This window comes from Aulostomus chinensis, chromosome 20 (genome assembly GCF_037954235.1).
Source record: "Aulostomus chinensis isolate RoL2024-O1b breed Wild chromosome 20, RoL_Achi_v1.0, whole genome shotgun sequence".
In the NCBI taxonomy this organism is placed as follows: Eukaryota; Metazoa; Chordata; class Actinopteri; order Syngnathiformes; family Aulostomidae; genus Aulostomus; species Aulostomus chinensis.
In genome coordinates, this window is record NC_141339.1 from 12,664,385 (window position 1) to 12,688,628 (window position 24,244).

Consider the following 24,244-nt stretch of genomic DNA (forward strand, 5'->3'; position numbering starts at 1 on the left):
GACTGTTTCTACGATGGAAGCAGCGAGTGTGGAATGGTCTACTCCGTGAGTAGGGGGGTTGAAGGTTCTATACATAAAGTCTTTGTCAGTAAACACGAATTAAACATTTTGACATAACTGTTAAATGTCTTTATTTATATAGCTTACATTTTGAATTGTTAAAATTGCTTGTCCAAACCACAAGTCCCTAATCTATTGCCTTTAAATAATAAATTAAAACCTATAGTTGTAAATGGACGAGTCGGATGAAAACCGAGCCTTCCCTGTGCCACATCTTCCACGATAAAGCCTCTACGTTGGAGGATAGCGGACAGCTCTCACTAACAAAAACTTAGAAAATATCATTTTCGCTTTACTGTTATATTTCTCCCTTCTTTCTACGCTTTCAAAGTGTTAAATTCGGCCTTGAATCTTATTTTGTTGTTGTTTTTCAGAGAAGAAGGAGGTGTAGGTGAGGCTAAGTTAACGGTTAAGTTAGGTGACGCCATAAAGTGGGAAAGTTGGCTCAACCCAAGTGGACTTTTTAAACCGGAAGACCTAAAAATAAAACCTTTAAAGAGGTAAGTTAAATTTATTCAAACTAATACTCGGGATGGTTGGTACAGTTGCTGCGATGTCCAGTCTCCAGACTGCCAAGGGCTGCTGTGATAACTTCCCCCCGGACATAGGGGTGTTTCGGGGGTGACATCCATCCAAGACCCAGCCGAGATCAGTCCTTCTCCTCAAAATAGCACATCAAATTATTATCCACCTGTTGGACAATTTTTCAGTTGGTTTTAAGAACTTCTAACAAGTTTAGACATAATGTTGTATATATTTACTTCCAGTTGGAAGAAGTAAAGAGAAGAATATTACATCACAATGTAGCTAATAAATTAATAAAGAGCAGAGCCAATACTCAAGCTAGCTGTGGTTCACTGTATGTTGTCATATGATACCAAACCATCACAATAACATTTTGATATTGTTATTGCCAATCTCTAATTAAAACATATGTCATGAAGACAGAATAATTTTTGATTGGGCACCTAATGCCATGTATATATATATAGATATAGATAGATAGATAGATAGTTATAGATAGATATGCATAAAGTGAGAGAGAGGAAGAGACTGATGCTGTGATTGGCTAATTGCGCAGCTGTGAATTAAAATAAACTCAGTAGGGTCAAGTGCAAGTTAGAGATGAAAATGAAAACGAGGCAACATACTTGTACAAGTATAAATGACGCATTGCAGTTTTTTTTTTGATTTTTAAGGTTTGTTGTTTTTATGTCTTTCAAAATGCAAAAATGATCATCCCCACTGAAATTAGGAGTCATATTGCAATAATTGTCCAGATAATTGCAGCAAGCTTTTTGTTTGTGTAGCCTTTAACCCCAGTGACTTGTCATAAAAACTATCAATTAAAATAAAAAAAACTTGCAGTTGTGTACAAATACATAGAATGTAAAAAATTATAACCTATGCACCTGCGACGGACTGGCGACCCATCCAGCGTGTACCCCACTAAAGTCCCTCTGAAGGACACACACACACACACACACACACACACACACACACACACACAACCTTTCCTTTTAATTTGAAAACCCCAAACCAACACATACAACACACACCCACACAAACACACACAATATGTTCTTGTGTCTCTTGTTTGTTAATATTAGCCATCTCCGGCCCTGTGTATGCCCCAGTTTGATAGTTACTCTGCCTTGTAGTCGTAAGCTTTAGCACTACTATTCTGTTGCCTTGACTACTGGTGTGTCAGGGGATTTCATCCTGATACACTGTATGATTTTCTCTGACACTGGTTCAGAGAGACTGCCATGAAGCAGCACTGAAAGCGAGAATAACTGGAGAGCTTGTTTTCTTTTTTTTTCCCCTGGACCAACTAATGCAGTCTTCTTTTCAGGCACTCATTTACCTCGGGCTGCAGAGCAAGAATACACTGGGAAGTCAGCTTTCTTTCCCTACTGAGGACAGTATCAGTTTATGTGATTTACATTCAATCCAAAAGAGGTGAGACACATTTTCTATGTTATATTTCTGCAGGAAAACTGTGGGAAATATTTGATGTAGAGCCCGATTTAATTTAAAGGAAATAAAGAAGTTATTTCAAATTCTTCCATTGATTTGACCATTACAAAAAATACCTAGGGGGAACTCGGTGAGTACATACCAAGAACCAAACCAGATACAAAACCATAAGTGATGAGTGGGCCCTCGTATCCCTGCACACCATGAAGTGTGTGAGAGGGAGGTGGCGCCTGATAATATTTGGATTTCGTGTGAACAAAGAGACTGATGCTGCACAGTGGTGCAAATATCCCTTACTGTTGGTGGCACTAAAGAAACACTGAGTGTATATTGTGTTTTTATACATCACATTAAGACACATAGTTGTCATGTTAGGTTTACCTCCTGTATAACCACAAGCTATGACTGTGACTTAAATTCAGCTTGTAGATGACAATAAAGAAGGTTTCTTCTTAAATTTGAATGATAGTAGTCATAGTTTATGAGTCATAGTTTGCCCCATTAGCTGTTTGTCATTCTCTCTAGACACACTGCAAGCAGTTTCGCTGCTCTACTTACCACGCATGTGTGTGTGTCAGTAAACACACACCCTTGTCCTCTCATTATCTGATATTGCTGGACATCCATCTTTGCTGTAGATGAAGTCATGTGCGTCTGGATAAAGAAGAAAGGCTTCCTTTTGTCGGGACAAACCATTTCCCCAGAAATGACAAACAGCAGTGAAACTAACCCGGTCAGAGGTTAACAGGAACTGCACAGCAGCCTTGGGGAGGGGGATACGTGATCCAGCAGGGAGCCTGTGTGAGGCAGACTCATTAGACTGGGAACCCACTGGAAAAAGTACATTACACTGAGGTTGGGGACAAACTGTTGTGGCGCAATCGAGGGGAATTGCAAAAACGGAATGCGGAATGACAATTTCAGGAGGCAACAGCTATAAACCTGCTTAAGAACTCTGAGTGACTCCGGTAGTCAAGGCATCATTCTCTAGCAACAATATGAATTCTGATCACATTTCAAAATATGTTGATGCAGTATGTGGCCTTTTTTTAATAGAGTTAACAGATGTGCCAACCTGAAATCCCCAGCTGTGAAAAAAGCTGTCTCAAACTCAGGCCTGGATTGGTCCCATCTACTGAAGACAGTCTCTGCCTGCAAACAGTTCAATAGTATTTCATATACCATTAAAACCAAGACTAAATAGCAACTCAAAGATCAGAAATTAACTTCATCCAGGCCCCCATCAAGATCATCCCACTTTCTTGTGTCCTAAAAAGTGAGTCTATATAGAAATATGGAATAAACCTCAATTGAAACCCATACCTTCAGGGAATAGTGTTTAAATGTATGTATAATCAATCATCAATATACATTTTGAAATATCATCTTGTGGCCAGAGAACATGCTGTTTTCTTTACAAATTACAACTGTCTTCTCTTGTATGTAAATGTGACCTTCAGAGCCCTTAGAAACCTCAGGGCAGCACTTTTCAGTTTCCAGTATGGAAACTTCTGGGTTTCGTGTGGTTTTGTGTGTCAAGGGAATAAATTGAAATGCCTATTTATGTCTGCTCCAGCTCAGCCTGCACGCTGAGCTGAGCTGAGCTGAGCTGAGCCTGCGTGGAAAAGTCCATGTGACAAAGAGCTGAGGAGTTGCTGTCGCTTCCTCGTGTTCTAGTCGGAGGACGACGCTCAGGCAGCACTTGATTCTCCACAGTTCATTTCAATACAGGTGGTGGTGATGGTGTTAACATTTAGCCTGCTGGCATAGTCATTTTCATCATTAAGCTCAAATCACTGCTGTGCCTCTGTGTTCCCAATCTGTGCCACATCACTATTTTTTTTACTGGCAGTAAATTGTAATTTTCACATGTCATTTAAGTCAAAATGAAGCCTATCTATTATTCAAAATGTAGACATTTTCATTCATATTATAGCTTAAGTGTTTAATTCTTCCTTCTTTCCTTGCATATAAGCCTTCGCCAAACAAGTTCACATTATGATAATTTATTTCATTCCTGTAAATCCCTCTGCGTTTCTACTCTAGATGGCGCTAAAGTGTTTGTTTAGCTTCTCTCACTGCTAGCAGGATGGTGGATTTGCAGAGCTGGCTGCTTCCAGTTAGCCTTCTGTTAACTTTACCATGGGTAGATAATGTAATTGTTGTAATCTTATTGGACCCATGAGCTCAGAAAGCTATAGAGAGTTTCATAGTCAAGGAAATCAATCCTTTCTATTGAGTGTGACATTAGCATATCGAGATAGCTAACCAACTTAGCTATCTTCAGCTATCCTTCTCATAGTGAGTCAAATATATCTAATATCTATATTAGTTAAGACTAGTACTAGTACTTCCTCTGCCTTTTACAGACTCATCCATATCAACTACATAACTGCAATTTACTGTATGCCCGCACAACACAATTATGAAGCCGCTCTCATCACCATCAGTGGATAATTTAACTGTTACCACTCCCACCGCTCACTCTTCAAAGTCAGATCCAAATTGTTCTAATTAGGCTCCTACTCAGAACTGAACATCTATAGAACATCGTAAAGTGTCTTCTGGACCTGGAACTAAAGGGGAACAATGCTGGCAGGGGACATGACGTCACTGAGTGATGGTAGTGTGCTGGCTATTCATAGCACTCAATGGGTTTGTTTTACAATTGTTTTGATCGGTTCGCAATCTCATCAGTGCTATGTATGTTAGTAAAACAAACATTTTTTTCCCATAAAGTAGCTAAAAAGTCCTGTGTCGTCAACTCCTCATGATATTAAGCACACTTGATTAATTTCTGTCTTGATATTTTGTGCCTGGTGTGAAATACTGTTTATATTCAGCAGCTCAAATTCTCAATGCATATTCCTCTTATTTTAGAAATACAAATTTCTGTATATACATCAGTGTATGCATTTTTTAAAAATACATACAATACATATCCACAGTTGAATTTAGCCCAGATATTTTTAAATTAGATATACAATAATTTGCTTTGGCACTGTCTTAACCACTTATAAAATGAATACATTTAATCAGAAGTACAACAACAGGGTGGTTGTACAGTAAGTAAAAATTGTACTTCATATATATCATCAGATAAATTAATCAATCACTCCATTGCATGTATCAATAAAGTAGCACAATATACTGAGGAAAATAACAGCAGTTACTGGCGATGTTAGCTACAAGCTAGTTTTGAGGCATTCCAGGGAGTAGCGGTGCAGGTAAGACCTGCTATAGTGAGGTAAACAACCTCATCCTGTTACTTTGTCCATCTGATTAGTCATTGCGTAACGTGAATGTATGTTGGGTTCATGTTGTTGTTAATTTGTGTTTCTACGCTCTCTTTTGAATATGACATCATAGTTTTCCATGCTGAAAATAATGTATAGATAAGGCTATCGACTAAGAATTGGTCTCAAAAGCGGAACTGATAACAGCATTGATATTGATTTTCTAAAAAAATACTCAATTCCCATCACTAAACTAAACACTGGGTGTTGCCGGATCAACTGATTAAGACAGAAACTTTTATTGAAAGTAATTAATTTGTACCCGAACAATATGGAATTTCTGAGGCTGAAAAAAAAAACTATTTTTAAAAAATCTGATAACTGATTAGTCTGCTGATGTTTTTTTTTTTTTTACGTATTTCTGTTTTGAGAAATACATGCATGGACATAAATTTAACTATGCCACTTTGCCAGGACTTGTTCGTGCAGCTATCCCCAGCCGATTTCTTGGTCAGGACTTACGTGTTGTACTTATGTAAGAAAATCAAACTCTGACTTTGGAACAAGACAGCCACTAAACTTCAACTCACAAACAGAGACGTCTCTGAAATCATTAACAACACCTTCAAAAATACATCCCTTGCTACTTTTCCAACTCAATGATGGAATTTTCAAAATATTATTAAAAACATGTCAAGTCTCATCCAAGAAAACTACAACAGAAATTTTGACATCCCCCATCCCGGAATTTAAGCCTCCGAAGAAGTCGCTAAATTCTAGAGCATTTCCACCCACTGGTTAAGAAAACAGGGATTGGGTTAATTTCAGCTCCGTCTGCCAGCAACACTAAAAAGATCTCATATTATACAGTGACTAGGATTCATGAAACTGCAGGAAATTACACCTTGGCAACAGTTATTAGAAGTAAGGTTGTCAGTGTGCATAAAAGACCACAACGACATTCACACTGCTTTCATTTGTACTTTGCCAGATAGAGCTGCTTCAGTGACAATAACATGAGAAATGAGGTTTCAATAATTGAACAGAGTGTGAGGATAATACATCTCTCTCCCTCTCTCTCTCTCTCTCTCTCCCTCTCTCTCTCTCTTTTTGCTAAATTCATTAGATGTAACACCGAGGAGTGGGGGTGTTATTCCAAAGGAGTGTGCATAGTATCGCTGGAAATAGTTTTTCTTTCTATGTGTCATACATATTCCACTCTTTCTTCTGCCCTGCCCCCGCACATCTCTTTTTCTGTCCCTCCCACTCACCGTTTACCAGATACATGTGGTAAAACATTAGCTCAGGTTTAGCCAATTACTTCCCCATCATCTAATTTCAGTGCGGTGGTCTCTAGATCTCTTCTTCTATATTCATCTTTGACAAGATGCTTTGAAACAAGCAATGAAATACACATTTTATATGGTTTTGTCTGCGTACAAATGGCCAAAAACATCTTGTGTTCTTCCTGGGATCATACGAAACAGATTTGTTCTCCTTCTGTTTTTGAAATCTACCACTAATTCTCGTTTCAGGCACAAAAAGAAATTAGCATGCACACGTAGACGCGGCACAAATTTTCTCAGTAAATGTCATAACCTTTTTACTCACCAACACACCCATGTTTGCCTCAGCTTCATCACTGGGTTGCGGTGCACAAAGTGTCACATCTAATAGTTTTATTCTGGATGTTTTTTTTATTCATCATCATATCCCTGATGATGAATAACCCTGCATACATGAATAAACAGAGTATAACCATGGAAACAGAATTTAGACAAACCAGAATAGGACCAGGTGCTTGTTTGTGTTTTGTAGCCTTAATATGTGTTTGTCTTTAATCAGTCGATTGATTGTTGTCTGCTTGAAACCTATCTGAATATTATTTTGAGACGATGAGTGTCTGGCCTCCTCAGTAACAACTGTCGCTATCAGTTTGACCTTTTAGAAAATGGCTTTATTGAGAATTACATTGCCCCAGGACTCTAGGCCCTTTAGCCAAGTGGCGAAGGGTCGATAAATTATCATGGTGGCAGAGCAGTAATACGGTATCCCCGGAGACCAGGCCATCCTCACAGATGCACACACACACACACACACACACACACACACACACACACACAGACTCGTATTTTATGTGTGTGTGTGAGACTGAGAAGTATCTTCAGCAGGTTTTATTGTATGCAGTAGTAGCAAACTAAAAGGATTTATTGAAGCCATGAATCATTGATGGTAGTCACGCAGGGTTATTAATGAGGATTTTGGGTCTCCTGCAGGAGTAGAGGAAGCCCAGTAGTCAACAGGAGAGTGGAGAATCACAGGGAGCCCAGCTACAGTACCCGCCTGCCTGCCCGCCTGCCTGTGAGAGTGCTGTGTCATGGGGAAACAGAACAGCAAGCTGAGGCCTGAGGTCCTGAACGACTTGAGAGAAAACACAGAGTTCACTGACCATGAGCTGCAGGAGTGGTACCGAGGCTTCCTCAAGGACTGTCCCACCGGCCACCTGACTGTGGAGGAGTTCAAGAAGATCTATGCCAACTTCTTTCCGTACGGAGACGCCTCAAAGTTTGCTGAGCATGTCTTCCGCACCTTTGACACGAACGGTGATGCCACCATTGACTTCAGGGAGTTCATCATTGCCCTGAGCGTGACGTCCCGCGGCGGGCTTGAGCAGAAGCTGCGCTGGGCCTTCAGCATGTACGACCTGGACGGGAATGGGTACATCAGTCGAGCAGAGATGCTGGAGATAGTTCAGGTGAGGACATATGACACATCATTCTCACAGTCTGTATAAATGCAGTGGACATAAGGTTAGGGTCTACAGAGTGAAGCTGGAGGGGTTTTTTGCTTTACTAATGACCAGCAGTTGGCAAAGCCTCTGCCATCCATCCATCCATCCATCCATCCATCCATCCATCCATCCATTTTCTTCCGCACAGCCGAGGTGTGATGCTGACCATTTTTAATTTTTAACTCTCCATTTACAAGCTACATCCAAACATAGTAGTAAGGGATGAGAGAAAACTTTTCAAAATCCATCCAACCATTTTCCACCACTTATACTGTTAAGGGTCGCGGGGGGCTCTCTCTATCCCAGCAGCCTTCAGGTGAGAGGCGGGGTTCACCCTGGACGGGTCACCAGTCCATCACAGGACCAACACATAGAGACAGACAACCATTCACACTCACAGTCACACCTACGGTCAATTTAGAGTATCAATCAGCCTCGTCCCCTCTTGATGTCTTTGGACTGTGGGAGGAAGCTGGAGTACCAGAGAGAACCCACACAGGAACAGGGAGAACATGGAGACTCACACAGAAAGATCCTGTGCTGGAGCCGGGGCTCGAACCTGGAACCTTCTTGCTATGTGCTAACCACTGCACCACTGTGCCCCTCTTTTTCTAGTTTCTCACTTCATTTATTACCTCAGTTAGCATTTCCCTTATGAGTTTATGGTCTGAAACACAACTATCAAGACTTCTTTGATTGAGAATTATCTTCACTGTTCAGATATACTGATAAAGGCTTCGAGAGTCTGGTCATTTATGGTTTAGGAATCTTGGAAAGTGCTTGAATTTAATGAAAAAGCTCTTTTTCTGTTTCCATTGAGGGAAGCAAGATTTCCCTCAATAGAACTGAAATGTCAGGATGATAGACAGGATTTTTCTTTTTTTTCTTTTTTTTTTAACGAATTTAGCAATATGTACATTTAGAAAATGGAATTATACAATTCCTTGCCTTGAGATGTTATGATAATCCCTCGATTGTTGTCGTAATTATTTTATTGCCAATCTTTCAATAAAGTATCTGAAAATAGCAGAAGATACTCAAAACGCTCCTCCAGCCCCGGTTCACATTTAAATAGCAAATTTTCAGTTCTCTGTTTGTGTTTGGGAATTAAAAGAATGGCCAAAAAAAATTGGGGGGGGGGGGATGCAAATTTGCTCCACAAATAACCGCATTTTAGAGTAAACGTGGTTCAGTGAAGATCGACTGAGAAAAATGTCTTTCGGTTAATTTTGATTGATAATACATGATTATGTTTTAGTTAAGTGTATACCGCCAGACTGAAACAAAGGATCAGTGTCCTGGCGCTACATAGGTTTATTTTATTGGATGGTGACATGCTTTTCTCTTGCTGTACTGAATTCATAAGATGTTTTCACCTCACGTCATAGAGGCTGCCCTTTGAGTTTTTTTTGTTTTTTTTATCAGCCTGGCTATATTTACTCTTCCAATATGGTGAGCTGAGCAGCCCGCAGAGCCAGATCAATATTGGCTCTGTCTATTGTGTTTGTGGATACAAATGAATGTGGAAAAACAAACAAATAAACACACACACACACAAAAAAAACCTATCCTAAAGCATCCGTGCTTTTTGCTGCCGTGGAATACCGTCTGTTTTTCAGCTGCACATCATTGTCTGATCTAAGCTACGTGACCTTTAGCGTGCAGAAGGATACAAATAGATACAATATTAGCCCTGTGGTGAGGATCATTTCCAGGCAGCTAAAGAAAAAAAAAAAAGGTCATTTCAGATGCGTTTCAGACAAAAATGAAGCTGAGACGCCTCTCCTTCATGTGTACATCTGTAAATACACCAGCATGACAGGAAAACCCTCTTCTTTTTCAGGCGATTTACAAGATGGTATCGTCTGTGATGAAGATGCCCGAGGATGAATCGACACCGGAGAAACGTACAGATAAGATCTTCAGACAGATGGACATTGACAACGATGGTGAGACTCCCCCCCCCCCCCCCCCCCCCCATTTTCCTTTGCGAAGAGAATCTCTAAAGCAGGCTGGAATGAAGTAAAACGATTTCACTGAAGCTCCAGAGAAATGTGATGTTTCTTGACTGTTCCAGGCAAACCGAGGCTTCCACTCAGTGAAACTTCCTGAACTAGTGTACATCAAGTTGACTCGGTGACCCACCTCCACTGATTAGCAATTTATTGCGTTACACAACCGCAAATGGACCATAAATTGTTATCTGCCAGTTGAAAGGGAAACATTATATAAAGACAGTGAAGATATAAATATATCTTGAAAAACTAGTTGACTAAAAGTCCCACGTTATTCCGTTTGGAGGCAGCATGAAGGAAAGAGGACGGGACAGAGAGAGAGAGTAATAGGATGTCACATAAGAACATGACATAACATGACCCATCAAATCATTAGCAGGCTTCTCTCCTGCCGAGCCACCGCGTTGCCTGCGCTCTGACGTAAAGGGTGAAAAGGTGACGTGACACATGTGTGTGACTGGAGTTTCTGAACATGTTTGGCATGTCACATGTCAGGGAGATGTTCAGAGGTACTGGCGGGGAGGTTTTTACTTCAAAACGTTCCGAAAGGTCAAACTTTGTCTCAGGATGGACTTCCTATATAATCAAATACTGAGAGACAGTTGTGCATTGACCAGAAGTCACCTGAAGATCCATCCACACGTGTAGTACGTAACTGTATTGGTTGTATCGGTTATTGGATTGTCCAACTGATTTAGATGATGTTAGCAATTTCAGTATGATCTGTTTTAGTTCATGGTACTCAGATTTTGTAGATATTGCTTAACACATAAATATACAGTGTGTGCGTGTGTGTGTGTGTGGGGGGGCTTACCAAGATGAGATATTTGGTAGGGAGTATTTATTTATTTACAATTTATATACAATTTATTTGATTGTAGGGAGTAAAACAGTTCCAGTAGCTGATTAGATGGCTGAGATTCTTGAAGTGTGTACAGTGTAATTATTGACCAAAAATCCCTCCAGGGCAGCACTGGAGCACAGCGCCCTCTCCTGGACAAGCAATGCAAGTGCATGATTTCCATTGTGAACTGACTTTGCCTGCATTCAAATAGTAATATCAGCTGAGCAACCAGTCACTCCCTAGCAGATACAGATAGGTATGAGATTGGCTAACTAAAAAAAATACGATTTGACTTTCTAAATATTGGGAAAAGGCCCTACATTTTATATGTTATATATTGTTTCCTCATAATAAACAACAAAAGATGAGCTAAAAAGAGCAGACCTGAGCCAAACATCGATTGGCACTGATACATGAAAAAATACCTGTAGATACCGATATTGTACCGATATTATCGTGCATCCCTTCTAGAATTTTTAAATAAATACTGAGTACACCCAGTTTGCTCCTGAATAATATGAAAATGTCCAGCTTTTATCATCACAGTCATTTAAGTGTTAATACTGGTACATATTTATTCAAAATTGCAGGTATTGTGTTATCTAGGGCAGCTGTCATTTTTAGCTACAAAGGCTCATGTGAGTCTTTTCTGTAGATCCGGGTCGGTGGTCTCTGTGTGACTCACACCACCATCACATGTCTAGCTGCTGATTACCGAGGTTCTATTTTTTGGTCTGTGCTCCACAGGTAGGTTGTCTTTGGAGGAGTTCATTAAAGGTGCCAAAAGTGATCCGTCCATTGTCAGACTGCTGCAGTCGGATCAGGGGGCCTCTCGTCAGTTCTGAGGACAGAGACAATCTCACACTCATACAAACACATTCAGCTTCATGTTGTTCACCTGCTAGAAGCTTTGTCATGACACAACTGTGTGATTCCGTAATTTAAAAAAACACTCCTGTGTCTTAATGTTTACATGGATAGATAATTCTGTCAATGTGGCTCCTTGTCTGTGGACGATGGCGTGCTCTCAGTTGTGTGTGTGTGCGCGCGCCTTCCCTCTGAAGCACTCTTAACATGATTGACTTGCTCTTCTTCCGTCAGGTGCCATATCATGTACTTATTCAGACTGGACTGTATGCTTGCAAGTATTATGACTCCCACTATGTTACATTAAGAGGAAACTAATTACATCACTTGGTATGATCTGATCGAGTTGTTGCTTATCGTTGCTCAGGATATAAACAGTAGCTCACGTTGCTGTTCGGACCAATATCTGTATGCCTTTGGTATTGCATGCGCTCGGTGAAATGCGTTTTTTTTTTTGTTGTTGTTGTTGTACCAATTTACGTGAATACTGAGGCAGTAGTTGTTTTTATTCCTTTTTATTTTTGTAACAAAAAAAATGTCATTTTGTTTTCACACAATTCAAATAAAAGTCGTGTAAGAAAAATCTACACAAGAAGTCCCCACATTTACCCCCCCCCCCCCCAATTCGTCCTGGACAGACATGACGCACAGTGACTCTCACTCACTGCGTTGAAAAGAGGAAAACAAATATGTTTAGTCACATCAGAGTGGACGTTAATTTGAAGTCTTAAAAAAAAAAAAAAAAAAAACAGGTGCCAGAGGAGGGAGCGATGTTTGACAAAGACTAATGAACAATGAAGGTCTTCTCTCCTCAGCTGCTGACAGCTTTATAAATACGCTGCAGCATCTGACGTTCAGCAGGTGTTCCAGGGACGTGACGCCGCGGCTCCCTCCTGACCTGCACGACTGACAAAGTGTCCCACATGAGTCTTTTCTGGAGTATTTCAGTAACTGAGCGACCCGGCCTTCCGTTCATCCATGGGAGAGGGGAGGTGGGTGGCACGGGACCGGACCGGATCCAACCAAAAACAGTGTGGATCAGATCCCTGCCTGCTCTGGGCTCATAACTCATCCTTGTCAAAGTCATCGTCCAGGTCTACGTCACTGAGGTCGTAGTCTTCCTCCACGGGAAGCTGGGATCCAGGAAAAACACGTTAATGAATATGAGAAGAATGCTAAGTGTGAATGTAACTCCTGAATGCCTGTTTGATTTCCCTTTTTCGTGCGCAGGATGCTACGTGCTAGCTGCCACACAGGAGCTGTTTGTCATCGTGGGGGGCAAGAAGGGGATGGAGTTAAAACAGCCAATGCAACATTTTATCTATCACTCTGTTCCACGAAACTAGACCAACATTCATGGAACACCTTTGGCTTATAGCACTGCTCAACAGAGAGACTCATATCTTCACGGAAGTGATTTCTGATGGGTTCTTGATTCTCTTCTTAATTTGAGATAAACACAATTCTGAATTTTATTCATTGAGAGAAATCCCGTCACCCTAAAATAATCAAATAATCTTTACAATACTTGGCTGCTGCAAAGGTCGACACGGGCAGATAAATGTTGGGCATGTTCGTCTCTCACCTGTCCATCTTTGCCATCCCAGGGTTCGGCAGTGTGAATCTTGGGCATGGCCCCGCCTCCCAGCGTGGTGGGAGAACCTCTACCAACGGAAAGTTCCCTACAAACGGGAGCGTGATCAGACGATTTGCCACTGTGTTTCACTCTCAATGCGGTGAAACACTTGATACCCACCTGAGGAACTCGTGAATACCGGTGTCGCTAAAGGAACCCTTCAGTAGAGCAAATTTCATCTTGCGTGCGTTGATGGCGGCCATTGCGGGATAGCCAAAGCCGCCGATCCCCAGAGACGACTCCAGCTCCATCTGAGCGCCGGCCTCGGTCCAGAGCCAGCTGATGGAGGGACAGCGAGCCATTAGTCATGGCGGTAATTAGGTCCTGGTCAAAAATCTTGAGCTACTTTTATTCTTACCCCCACATCATCTTCTTGTACTTCTCAGCCATCTTCATCATCACCTCCAGGTAGCCGTTTCTACCGGCGGCACCTGTTGAGTCAGTCGGTTGGGGAGGTCTATGAATAATTCATCCTCGGAGGAAACATTCCCACTAGCCTGTAGGAGTGCTGCAATTAATCTGAATAATACACTTTGATTCTTCAGTGTTATTTAATTCAATAAACTGAAACAGTTTAATGATCCCAGCAGGCGGGTTGAGTAAATATTCCAGCTCAATCTCACAATCACATTGGTTGTTAGCTTTAGATGTCTGAACAATTCAGCACCATCAGAGTTGGAGATGTGTGTGTGTGTATATGGTCTCACCTGTGTCCAGGATGTGTGGCAGGACGGCGATAACACACAACTGACTGTCCTCACAGGTCTTCTTCAAGATGTCTTCATTAAGGATCTGAGGGACAACCAATACAATGGTTTTTGTTTTTTTAGGCATCTCAGGTGTCAAGCAGTCTCAGTTGATGCCTGCTGATGACTTCAGTGGAGGGCTGTTACTCAGATTATTTATCTAGCTGGGATTATTTAACCCCATCTTTGCCATTGTGATATGATTTGTAAAATTAGACCGAATGTTAATTTTTGTGTTATTCTCGAGTGTGGGCAGGTTGTCTGTTGCACGATAATTAGGACATTTTAACGAATACTGCGCCGGAACTGTGCAGCTCTATTTCCATGTCACTGCCTCTAGCATTGCGCTTCTTCTGTTTTTGGCGTGACGTTGCTTCATCTCCATGACAACCATTGCAGTCTTATTCAGCACCTTGTTACCAAATGCCATTATTTTTTATAACACAAAAAGCTCTGGAAATTCATCACTGTTGTATTTATTGATGTATTTCATGAGCAACATGTGACGGGATCTTAAACTTGTATCAAGCACAAACCTTATTTCTGACAGAATAAAAACAAAACCCTGACTCGGAGACTAGGGAGTCAGTCCTTCGACAAATTATTTCTGGGTTTTACCTTAATATCTGCATCGAACTGTGGGGGAAAAAAGACAAACAACAACAACATTGTACCAACCTCCAGCAATTCAGGAGCGGGGGCGTTATCAGAGAACAGATCCATAGCCTTTTCGATGATGTCACCACGGGAGCGGCCTCCCTGATAGTCCTCGGCCTCTTCGCCTTTGCGGAAAATCTTGATGGTGGGAAAACCTCGGATCTGCGCACAAAGAATACATCCATAGGATTATTCAGCAGCATGTTTATATTTAGTCACGGATACAGGAAAAACAGTTGTGTTTCATGTGGGTGTTGTTGAGTTGTAACTGTCAGCCAACACTGCAACATCTGATTAAATAGGAGTTTTATTATTAGGAGTCTGCAAAAAAAGAAAAGAAAAAAAAGGTCTCGCTTTTATTTGTCTGTTCGCAACCATTCTAAACTTCCTGACGTGATGATAGAGAAGCGGGTTAGAGATGAGAGCGACCCTCTGACCCTGCTGAAGCCTGCATTTGTTATACTGAGTCAAGTGTTCACACACAATCGTGATACGACTCGGCGATGACAAAACCTGCTGCGGAGTTGTAGCGCGTACTCGCACGCCTGGCTTAATAGTCACTCGCTAGTTTGGCTGTTCTCATCGTAGTGGATTCGACCAGAATTTAGCTCAGCAGATCATTTACTGGTAGATCTGTGCTAATCAATGCACGATATCATCAAGAATTCATACACACCCCGTAGCGACTGGACACACCCTGATGTACGGTAGCATCCACAGCTCCGAGGCGAACTTTGCCCTTGGTCCGCTCCTTGACAGTTGCAGCTGCAGCCGCCCACTCAGGCTCCAGGCTGGTAGATTAAATGGGCGAGATGGTTAAATAAAAAAGTCACCTTGAAACACAACGTGGAATACTTTCTACCCACTAATGCTAAATGAGGTAGTACTCACTTCTTGCAGTGTCCACACCAGGGGGCAAAGAACTCCACCATCCACACGTCATCACTGTCCAGCACCATCTTGTTGAAGTTGTCATCAGTGAGCTCAACCACATCCTTCGTACTTCCACCACCGCCACCGCCGCCGCCGCCGCTCTGCTGGGAAAAACGTGGAGTGTTACATCAGCATGTTACAGGTCAATTACCTCAAAGCAGCAGGAACTTAAAAGCTACTTCCTGACCTGCTGGTTGTAGCCAGAGCCGCTGGACCTGCCGCTCAGCCGGTCTTTCACCAGAGTGCGCAAAGCATTCATGGCTCCATCCACGATGGCCTGGCTACTACGTCCACCTAATGGATGACATGAGTCAGTAAATGACAATCAGAATCTTTCCAAAAAAAAAAAAAGAAAAAAAGAAAAAAGATCGGTTTTAACAGAACCTATTGAGAAAGGCTAGAGAAGACATTTTCTGGAACAGTGTGGCGGAGGGTTTCAAAATCACAGGGCTGTCTGATTACTCCAGTGATGTCATCCATACCTTGATACTCCTCAGGTTGGTTCTTGTTGGCACCAAAAATCTTGATGGTCGGGAAACCTCTGACGCCGTACTGGCCTCCCAGTGACTTGTGCTGGTCTGCATCTACAGCGCCAATCTTGACGATACCCTGAGGGAGGAGAGAATCAGTTTGGGATAAGCTGTTGAACCCAAAACTGTTTTTTTTAATCCAGTTCTTTCAAATGGTAAAAAAAAAAACAATGATTTTTTTTTGGAAATATGCTTGTTTTCTATCCTCCCAAGAACAGACAAGAAAATAGACACCATTTTCTCTTCTGTGTGTACATTAGGGACCTGAGACCAGCTGACAGCTAGTTAGCTTAGCACAATGAATGGTGGTGTATGGTAAGTATTAGCATATCTGTAAAAACTCAGAGTCAGGATTGTGGTTAGTCCAGAAATAATCCTCATCGATAAGTACAGTCATTATTGGTCGTAACAGTCAACACTGGAAGTTGTTTGTCAAAGTTAAGAGCTGCTGCATCAAATCACTGCACCCAGTCGAAAAGTAGTCCCGGCTGTGGGTCTGATTTTAAAATGTCTCATTTGAAATTATTATTTCATTAACTCAGATCAAAATCTATCCGAAAAAGTGCATTTTGAGGGCCTTTGACGGAGGTATGCTAACTTTTACCACCCACTTCCATTCATTACGCTAAGCTAACTAGCAATCAGTGCAGAAAAGAGAAAAGTATTTTACTTCTTGTCCAGCTCTGGGAAGTACAACAAATAAGCATATTTCTCAATAAGTGTGCATTTGTCCATGTGATTCAAATTCAAACAGGAAATCCTGTCCATCCACATCTCATCTGCAGTCTACTCTCACAACTGAAATGCATGACATCGTTCAGGTTCTCTCGTAATAACGCCTTCATAAAGTGGTGTAGCCTCAATGTCGTTATCTTGTGATGTCATTATTCAAAGCAGTGGGTCAACATTGCTGCAGGTGGCGTCTTTACCTTGAGGGCAGTGGCTGCCTTTTTCCAATCAGGAGCCAGATTTTTACAGTGACCACACCTGCGGAGATGCGGGGAGTTGAACATCAAAATTCCTTATTTCAAACATTACGAGTCCTATGGCGTTTGAGGTCATAGGGTGGACGAACTGGTTAGGAGTGTAAGCATCTGTCAAAAGAGACTAATCAGCCAATATTAACACCTGGTGAATATTAAACATCTTACATAACATCTGCATCGGGCTATTTACATTCAGTTCTCGCATGTAAATCATTTGACATCTGAATATGCTGATTAATTTACCTAAATATACACCCCCCCCCCCCCCCCCAAAAAAAAATCTGTCAATGGTACACTGTCTTTTTTAAGAGGATGTTTGGTGCGGGCACATCATCTGCTCCAGCTTTTGTTCTGACCCTTAACATTTTTTTTTAACACCTCAGTCCCTCCTGACCGTGTAAGGGAGTGAACCACACTTTATGTACCATAACTTTCTAGCTCGAACACACCTGTTACCACTGCCCGGCACAGATGTGTGCACTCACCAGGGAGCGTAGAACTCCACAAGCCACAGACTGTCACTCTGGATCACTTCCTTGTGGAAGTTCGAGGGGGTGAGCTCAATAACATCATCGCCGGAGGAGTACATGGAATGGACGGACAGGACCAGGGAGCAGCCCAACACTCCTGGAGGAGCCAAACATTAAGAACACATCACGACATTAGAAGTTCCACTATGTTCAATAACACAGTCACAGAACAGCCATTTCAACCCGTGAATTAAACACCGAATTAATGCGCTGTTCTGTGCCAGCTTGTTAAATTTGGGTTTATTAATTCATTGATTCAAGGTTTACAAGGGCCTGCGCCTGCTATCTGTACCTCAAATGCTAACTTGCTAACTAAAACCCCAAAACCCTGTCAAATGCGTTTCTCTCTCACACATTCTCAAAAGTTTTATTTTTCCTAATAAGTAGAAAACTTGCTATTACTGTCACTCACCAAATAGTAGAGGTCTCATGGCTGCTATGTGGTCGTCTCCTCTTCTAACAACACACGCAGGACACTGCTGCTGCTGCGGCTCCCTGAAAAGTAGATCGGGAAATCTTACCGTGGCCCACCCTGATTGGTCCGCTGGTGATGACGCTACGTCTCAGCCAATCAGTGCGCGCCGTGTAGTTATAGAAAACCGGTACCATAAGGACGAGAGAAAGGGGGCAAAATAAAAGTGAGCCGGGTGATGAGTGTTGATTACATTTAACTACTCTACTGCTTACGTGTATCAAGCCCAAAACCACGTGTGGTCGCCTTTTTTTGTCATTTTTTTTGTTCAAGTTTTTCAGAAAACACAAAAACTTGTGTCAAAACATTATTAAAGGGGTTGATTCTGGCAACAACAACAACAAAAATGACTTGGGCAATTATTTTATTTTGAATTATATTTATTCCACAACCAGATAGCCAGCAAAGTTACATTAACTTACAGAAAGTGGCTTAATTAATATCAAGTACCGTAAAACTTTTAGCATCCAGCTAATTTATTCAAGCAAACGCAATGGTGGAAGAAGTATGCAGATCCCTTTTTTAAATAAAGGAAAAGTAGAAAAAGCAGAAAGATTGTGATGTGATGTGTGTGTATTGACTTGAGGTTGTTGAAGAAAAGTATCCAAATGAAAAGTTCTAACTCTGTGTGATAGTTGTGTTTTCTCAGTGCCGACGGATGTTCAAACCTCAAACTACTGATTTCTTAAAGATTTTGTTGAGGTCGGATGTGTTCCTGCTGTGCAGCTCAGATTGTGTACTCATTAAGTTAGTAGGTTTAAAACATAAAAGTATATCATCCTCATCAGGTTTTTTTTTTCTCTCAAAATCTTTCTGTTCAAAGTAACTTGTACCTGACGGATTCACATGAATATAGTGGAGTAAAAAGTACAATATTTCCTTTGAAAAGTAACAGTAGAAATAAATTTGAATTTGCACCTAAGTACAGTACTTGTGCAAAAATACTTTGTTACATTCCACCACTTGGTAACTACAGGCTATAAGATTAGGTACAGTACTATACCATGTATTTTGTTTTAATTATTAGTAGTATTAAGAGAGTATTAAGTATTATGCCTATTTAGTAAAAATAACCAAAAGTACACATGTCAGTATGTTTGGCTGCATATTGCTATTTAAAAACATGCACATCTTTGGCTAATTTTTCTACTTGCCTTGAAATCTCAATTAGTTTTTGTCAAGAAGAAGTACTTCCATTCCTTATTTTACACCCATGCAAGCTTAGGCTCTTTCCTGAATATTTTCTTGCTTACGCTGCATCGCAGGATTTACCTGAGGTGTTGTTTTCATAGCAGTTCATAACACAAGCGCTGCATTTTATTGTAACCTACTGTTTTTAATCACTGATTAATCGCGTCATATGTTCAACACTCAGCAATTTTTAGCCTCTTGTTCTGAAGCACCGTAGACAAGCCTTGAGGCAACTGTATTTTGGACGTTTTCCCAGTAGGTGGCGACAGAGAACAAATTGAGCTTCATCAACTGCACTCAGTTGAACTCAACTCAAGGTACATCTTGTATGGTGATGGTGATGATGATGATGATGATGATGATGGTGGTGATGATGATGATTATTGTTGTTGTTGTTGTTATTATCAATAATAATAATAATATAATAATAATAGTAAGAAGAAGAAGAATACGTCATGGAAGAGGACAAAGACCCCAATGCTTTATTTTGGGGGAAAAAATACAGATTTTATGTAATGACATAAAAAGCGTATGTAGTTAAATTTGTTTTTATTTATTTATTTCCATATGTAATTCTCACGTGTTGCTCTCTCTGCAAGCAATCCAAGAAAAACGAACAGCAATGTGACGATTGATTGGTTGATTTTTTTTGTGTTTGTTTGTTTGTTCGTCCAAGAGGTGACTGTATTACACCTACCGAAGCCTAAAAGGACACTGAGCCTAAATCTCCCTCCTATTTAAAGACAATTCCTAAAACAATGAATATAACGTCGACAATGAATGACTGGAATTGATCTGCAGCGTGGATAGACATTTATAAAGTGTTTTAAAATATAATTACGTATTCCCACATGCAGCTTTGCCTGATAATCAATTATCTTTAATTATTTGTCTGAGCTGCTAACGAAAACCAGGCGATGCGCGCGTCCCTGATTTCTGTTAGCTACTTCTCCATTCACTACATGCAGGTGAGATTTACGATCGGCTGCGCCATTCACTGCACCGGAAACGCCGAGCAATCCTTCAAAATAAAAGCCGTGGCTCAGCTCTCAGTCACCAGGGGTGAGTGAGGTTAAGCCATTATATTTTAATTTTATGAATAGTATTTTTTAATAATTAAATCAGTAGACAATTGCCACATCCATCATAACATTTATGTACCTCCGAGCTTATTAAGAAATGCAGCTGGCATTGCTACTTGAGTAAGATGGTTTAGATTGGCTGTGATGATAATTAACATATTCTATAATTGAATATAAGCTAAGAAGACTAAATGTGTGACATCATACCAGAGGTGACGTGGAACACATATTAAATGGGTTTACAGTACGTCAACTGTTGACATTCTGACCAAGGTAACAGCTGGATCACCCCTTTTGACTTGAAAGGTACAAACGGAAGCTTTACGGATTCATGATGTTTGGCTTGACATAACGCGGACTTCAATGCCAACTTTCTCCGAGCGCACAGGCGCACTATTCACCGCCAAACAAGCCGTATTGAACCGAAACGACTTGACGCTGCTGTCACCCTCGTACAAAACATTTATTTTTATTTTACCAAAACACAGACATTTGGATTTTTGGAGCGCCGGCTATTTTGGTGACTTTAACTTTTGCCTGTGTTTTGTGTTGGACTTGTTGCCAGCAGAATGTGGGGGATCCACAGGAGTCGGTACGCGGACTGTAACGGTTCTGACGCCAGCGAAGAGACCGAGATTGTGGTGAACATCGGCGGGGTGAAACAGGTGTTGTACGGAGACGTGTTGAGCCGCTACCCGGGCACCAGGTTGGCTGAGCTGGTGGACTGCTCACTGAAATCCTCAGAAGAATTATCTCTACTATGTGACGACTACGACCCTGACGTGGGGGAGTTTTATTTTGACAGAGACCCAGATGCGTTTAAGTGTATCATTGAGCTGTATTATTATGGAGAGATCCACGTGAAACGAGGCATCTGCCCGGTGTGTTTTATGAAGGAGATGGAGTTCTGGAAAATCGGCTCTGATTTTCTCGATGAGTGCTGTAAGAGCCACCTGAAAGAGGTAGAGGACGAACTTGCAGAAATAGCGGAGAAAGTGAAAACTATCCTGGTAGATCGGGAGGGAGATCCGTCCGCTGGAGGCTGGCAGCGCTTCCAGATGTGCATCTGGAGGCTGATGGAGAAGCCGGAGTCCTCGCTGCCTGCACACATCATCGCTATAGTTTCCTTCATCTTCATTCTCGTCTCCTCCGTGGTCATGTGTGTCGGGACGATCCCCGACCTGCAGGTGGAGGACTCGGAGGGTAACCTCATGGAGAACCCTACCCTGGAGGTCATCGAGACGGTGTGCATCGGCTGGTTCACTATTGAATACCTCCTGCGTCTGGTGTCCTCCCCAAATAAAGTCAAATTCGTTCTGGCTTTCATGAATATTATCGACTTCATGGCGATCATGCCCTTCTTCGTGGTGCTGATTCTGACCTCGCTCGGCGCAGGAGTGATGGAGCTGGCGAACGTGCAGCAGGCGGTGCAGGCTTTACGCATAATGCGCATTGCGCGCATTTTCAAGCTGGCACGCCATTCATCCGGACTTCAGACCCTCACGTCTGCCCTGAAGAGCAGCTTGAAGGAACTGGGGTTGCTCCTGATGTACATGGGCGTAGGGGTCTTCCTTTTCTCCGCACTGGGCTACACCATGGAGCAGAATCACCCGGATACCTTGTTCACAAGCATCCCACAGTCCTTCTGGTGGGCAGTGATCACCATGACCACAGTGGGGTATGGAGACGTTTACCCCAAGACCACTTTAGGTCGATGTAACGCCGCCATCAGCTTCCTGTGCGGGGTGATCGCTATCGCTCTGCCTATACACCCCATCATCAACAATTTTGTCATGTTCTACAACAAGCAACAGGTCCTGGAGACCGCAGCCAAGCATGAAATTGAACTGATGGCTCTGCGCTCTAGCGATCGCGAGCTGGAGGCTTCACCCAGCCCCCATAAACATGGGTGCGGTGGTGCGGGGGTCTGGGACAACGCTATGCGTCCCTGTCACAGCGACACATACATCCCATTACTGAAGGATCCCAAGGGTGGGGCTGGTATGCAGACCCCCAGCTTGGACACGAGCTTTGAAAGCACAACCGAGAATGTGTCATCTCATGAACGCTGAAGTCTCCGCATCATCAGAGTCAACATCAAATTCATAACGTGACCTAGTCAAAGTTAACCGCATGTTTCAGGGCTAATAACATAAGAAGCGGGCCTGATTGTAAATAGTCTATGAGGAATAATAGGCCCGGAGTAATGGGCTCCAAGGCTATATGGAAAGGCTCCTATTAAGAGGACATATGTGTAAGATATTGACTTGATTAGCTGTGTCTTTGCACAGAGAATCCCTGGAGGCTTAGGGGTTCCGTCTAAGCAACCAGTACTCTGATTCCCCCCATACAGGCTCCTTATATAACCAGCCCATCCCCAATCCTCACACGTATACTGTAGATTTACTGTAGCTTACTCCTCTGTATCACAATGAATGTTCTTTAAATATATATATATATATATATATATATATATATATATATATATATATATATATATATATATATATATATATATATACTGAAGGTGTTTTAGTTATCTGGAGTCATAGAGTGCCATAAATAAATGTCCATCCATAAACAGCAGGGGGGTTTGGAGTGTGAGATGAGCCTTGAGGAGGGGAACAGTTTCAGCAGAGGCTAAAAAATCTATCAAGAGGTCATCATGTATGGTAAAATACACATGATGTGATCAAAAAGAGACAGTAATTTGAGATCATTTTACTGTTTTGTTTTTTTTGTCTCGTCTTTGCCAGTCAGAAACTTCAGGAAGACAGTTTTCATGTATTTGATGTCTTCTGATGCTTTGTAAAACAGAAAAGTGAGGCTAGCTCGGTAACATCTGCATAATGACGATCTTATAAAGACATAAAGAAACAAAATGTATCGTAATTAAGGGAAGCCGCACCACCTCAGATGTTGAAAACCCTTTCACTGCCGAGTTATAACTGGTCCACCCGTTGAGCTGTTCATAGTGTTTCTGTTTTTGCCCGTGATCTCATCGGCCCCAGTGTCATTTTTGTAACTGACACCGTGTGTTTATCAGATACAACATATCAGATACAAACCCCTCCACTGTGCAGGAATGTTAAAGGCAGGCCACCGTGACAGTGACTGATCACGTAATCGACACCGCCACCTCAGAAACGTCTCCAGCTGCAGGACACGACTTCATAATGGATTTAAACCTGCAGCAGCGTCACAGCTCTGCTCCTCTGTGGAGGATCATCAACAAGTTGTTGTTAGGGAGGAGGCGACCACCGGGGAAACCAAATAGGTATGAAATGAAATGGTTAAAATAGTTGCAAATGAAACAAAAATATACATTAAAAATGATTTTATTGAGAGAATGCATGATCGGGGCAGGAGCCTCCAAGCAGTTTGACTATTTGTATCAGAATGCCTGGCTGAAGCATGTTGAATGGAACTTGAAGGGATCCAATATTTTCACAGTGTCCCACGTTTTGAAGCGTGAACACTAAATTGACCTAATGGCTGCTATGTTTAGAGGTCAAAATTTCACAGTTTGAAAGGGTCTTAGCTCCCACACCAATTAATCTGATTGACGTGAGGTGCCGCACAAATAGAACAATTCTTAGAAGTGACAGGCACTCGCACAGTGGGTGGGGTGGGGGTTCATAGAAATCTCACGTCTCAAATGATTTGACTTTGCTGCAACCTGAAGGAA

General features: G+C 41.8%; 3 protein-coding genes across 5 annotated transcripts; 2 read left to right on the forward strand and 1 right to left on the reverse strand.

The window, feature by feature from the left end:
* Positions 1-250: 250 nt before the first annotated feature.
* hpcal1 (hippocalcin-like 1) lies at positions 251-12,387 on the forward strand. Of its 2 annotated transcripts, XM_086188851.1 has the most exons (5): positions 251-560; positions 1,916-2,022; positions 7,553-8,031; positions 9,911-10,016; positions 11,674-12,387. In XM_086188851.1, exons 3-5 carry the CDS (start codon positions 7,654-7,656, stop codon positions 11,769-11,771), a joined length of 582 nt encoding a protein of 193 aa, XP_086044977.1. In that variant the 5' UTR covers positions 251-560; positions 1,916-2,022; positions 7,553-7,653; the 3' UTR covers positions 11,772-12,387. The 2 variants fall into 2 exon arrangements, with proteins under 2 accessions (XP_086044977.1, XP_086044978.1); XM_086188852.1 differs by lacking the exon at positions 1,916-2,022.
* Positions 12,388-12,390: 3 nt separating this feature from the next.
* pdia6 (protein disulfide isomerase family A, member 6) lies at positions 12,391-18,372 on the reverse strand. 2 transcript variants are annotated; one of them, XM_086188849.1, is made up of 13 exons: positions 18,224-18,372; positions 17,767-17,908; positions 17,225-17,282; positions 16,248-16,374; positions 15,953-16,059; positions 15,724-15,869; positions 15,509-15,623; positions 14,854-14,994; positions 14,137-14,221; positions 13,788-13,860; positions 13,550-13,708; positions 13,379-13,475; positions 12,391-12,926 (listed from the first exon to the last, which is right to left on the reverse strand). In XM_086188849.1, exons 1-13 carry the CDS (start codon positions 18,240-18,242, stop codon positions 12,855-12,857), a joined length of 1,341 nt encoding a protein of 446 aa, XP_086044975.1. In that variant the 5' UTR covers positions 18,243-18,372; the 3' UTR covers positions 12,391-12,854. The 2 variants fall into 2 exon arrangements, with proteins under 2 accessions (XP_086044975.1, XP_086044976.1); XM_086188850.1 differs by having other exon boundaries at positions 12,392-12,926; positions 15,724-15,866.
* Positions 18,373-19,775: 1,403 nt separating this feature from the next.
* On the forward strand, positions 19,776-22,984 carry LOC147242868 (voltage-gated potassium channel regulatory subunit KCNF1-like). The gene is made up of 2 exons (XM_086189383.1): positions 19,776-19,791; positions 21,125-22,984. Exon 2 carries the CDS (start codon positions 21,126-21,128, stop codon positions 22,626-22,628), a length of 1,503 nt encoding a protein of 500 aa, XP_086045509.1. The 5' UTR covers positions 19,776-19,791; position 21,125; the 3' UTR covers positions 22,629-22,984.
* The last annotated feature ends 1,260 nt before the right edge of the window (positions 22,985-24,244 follow it).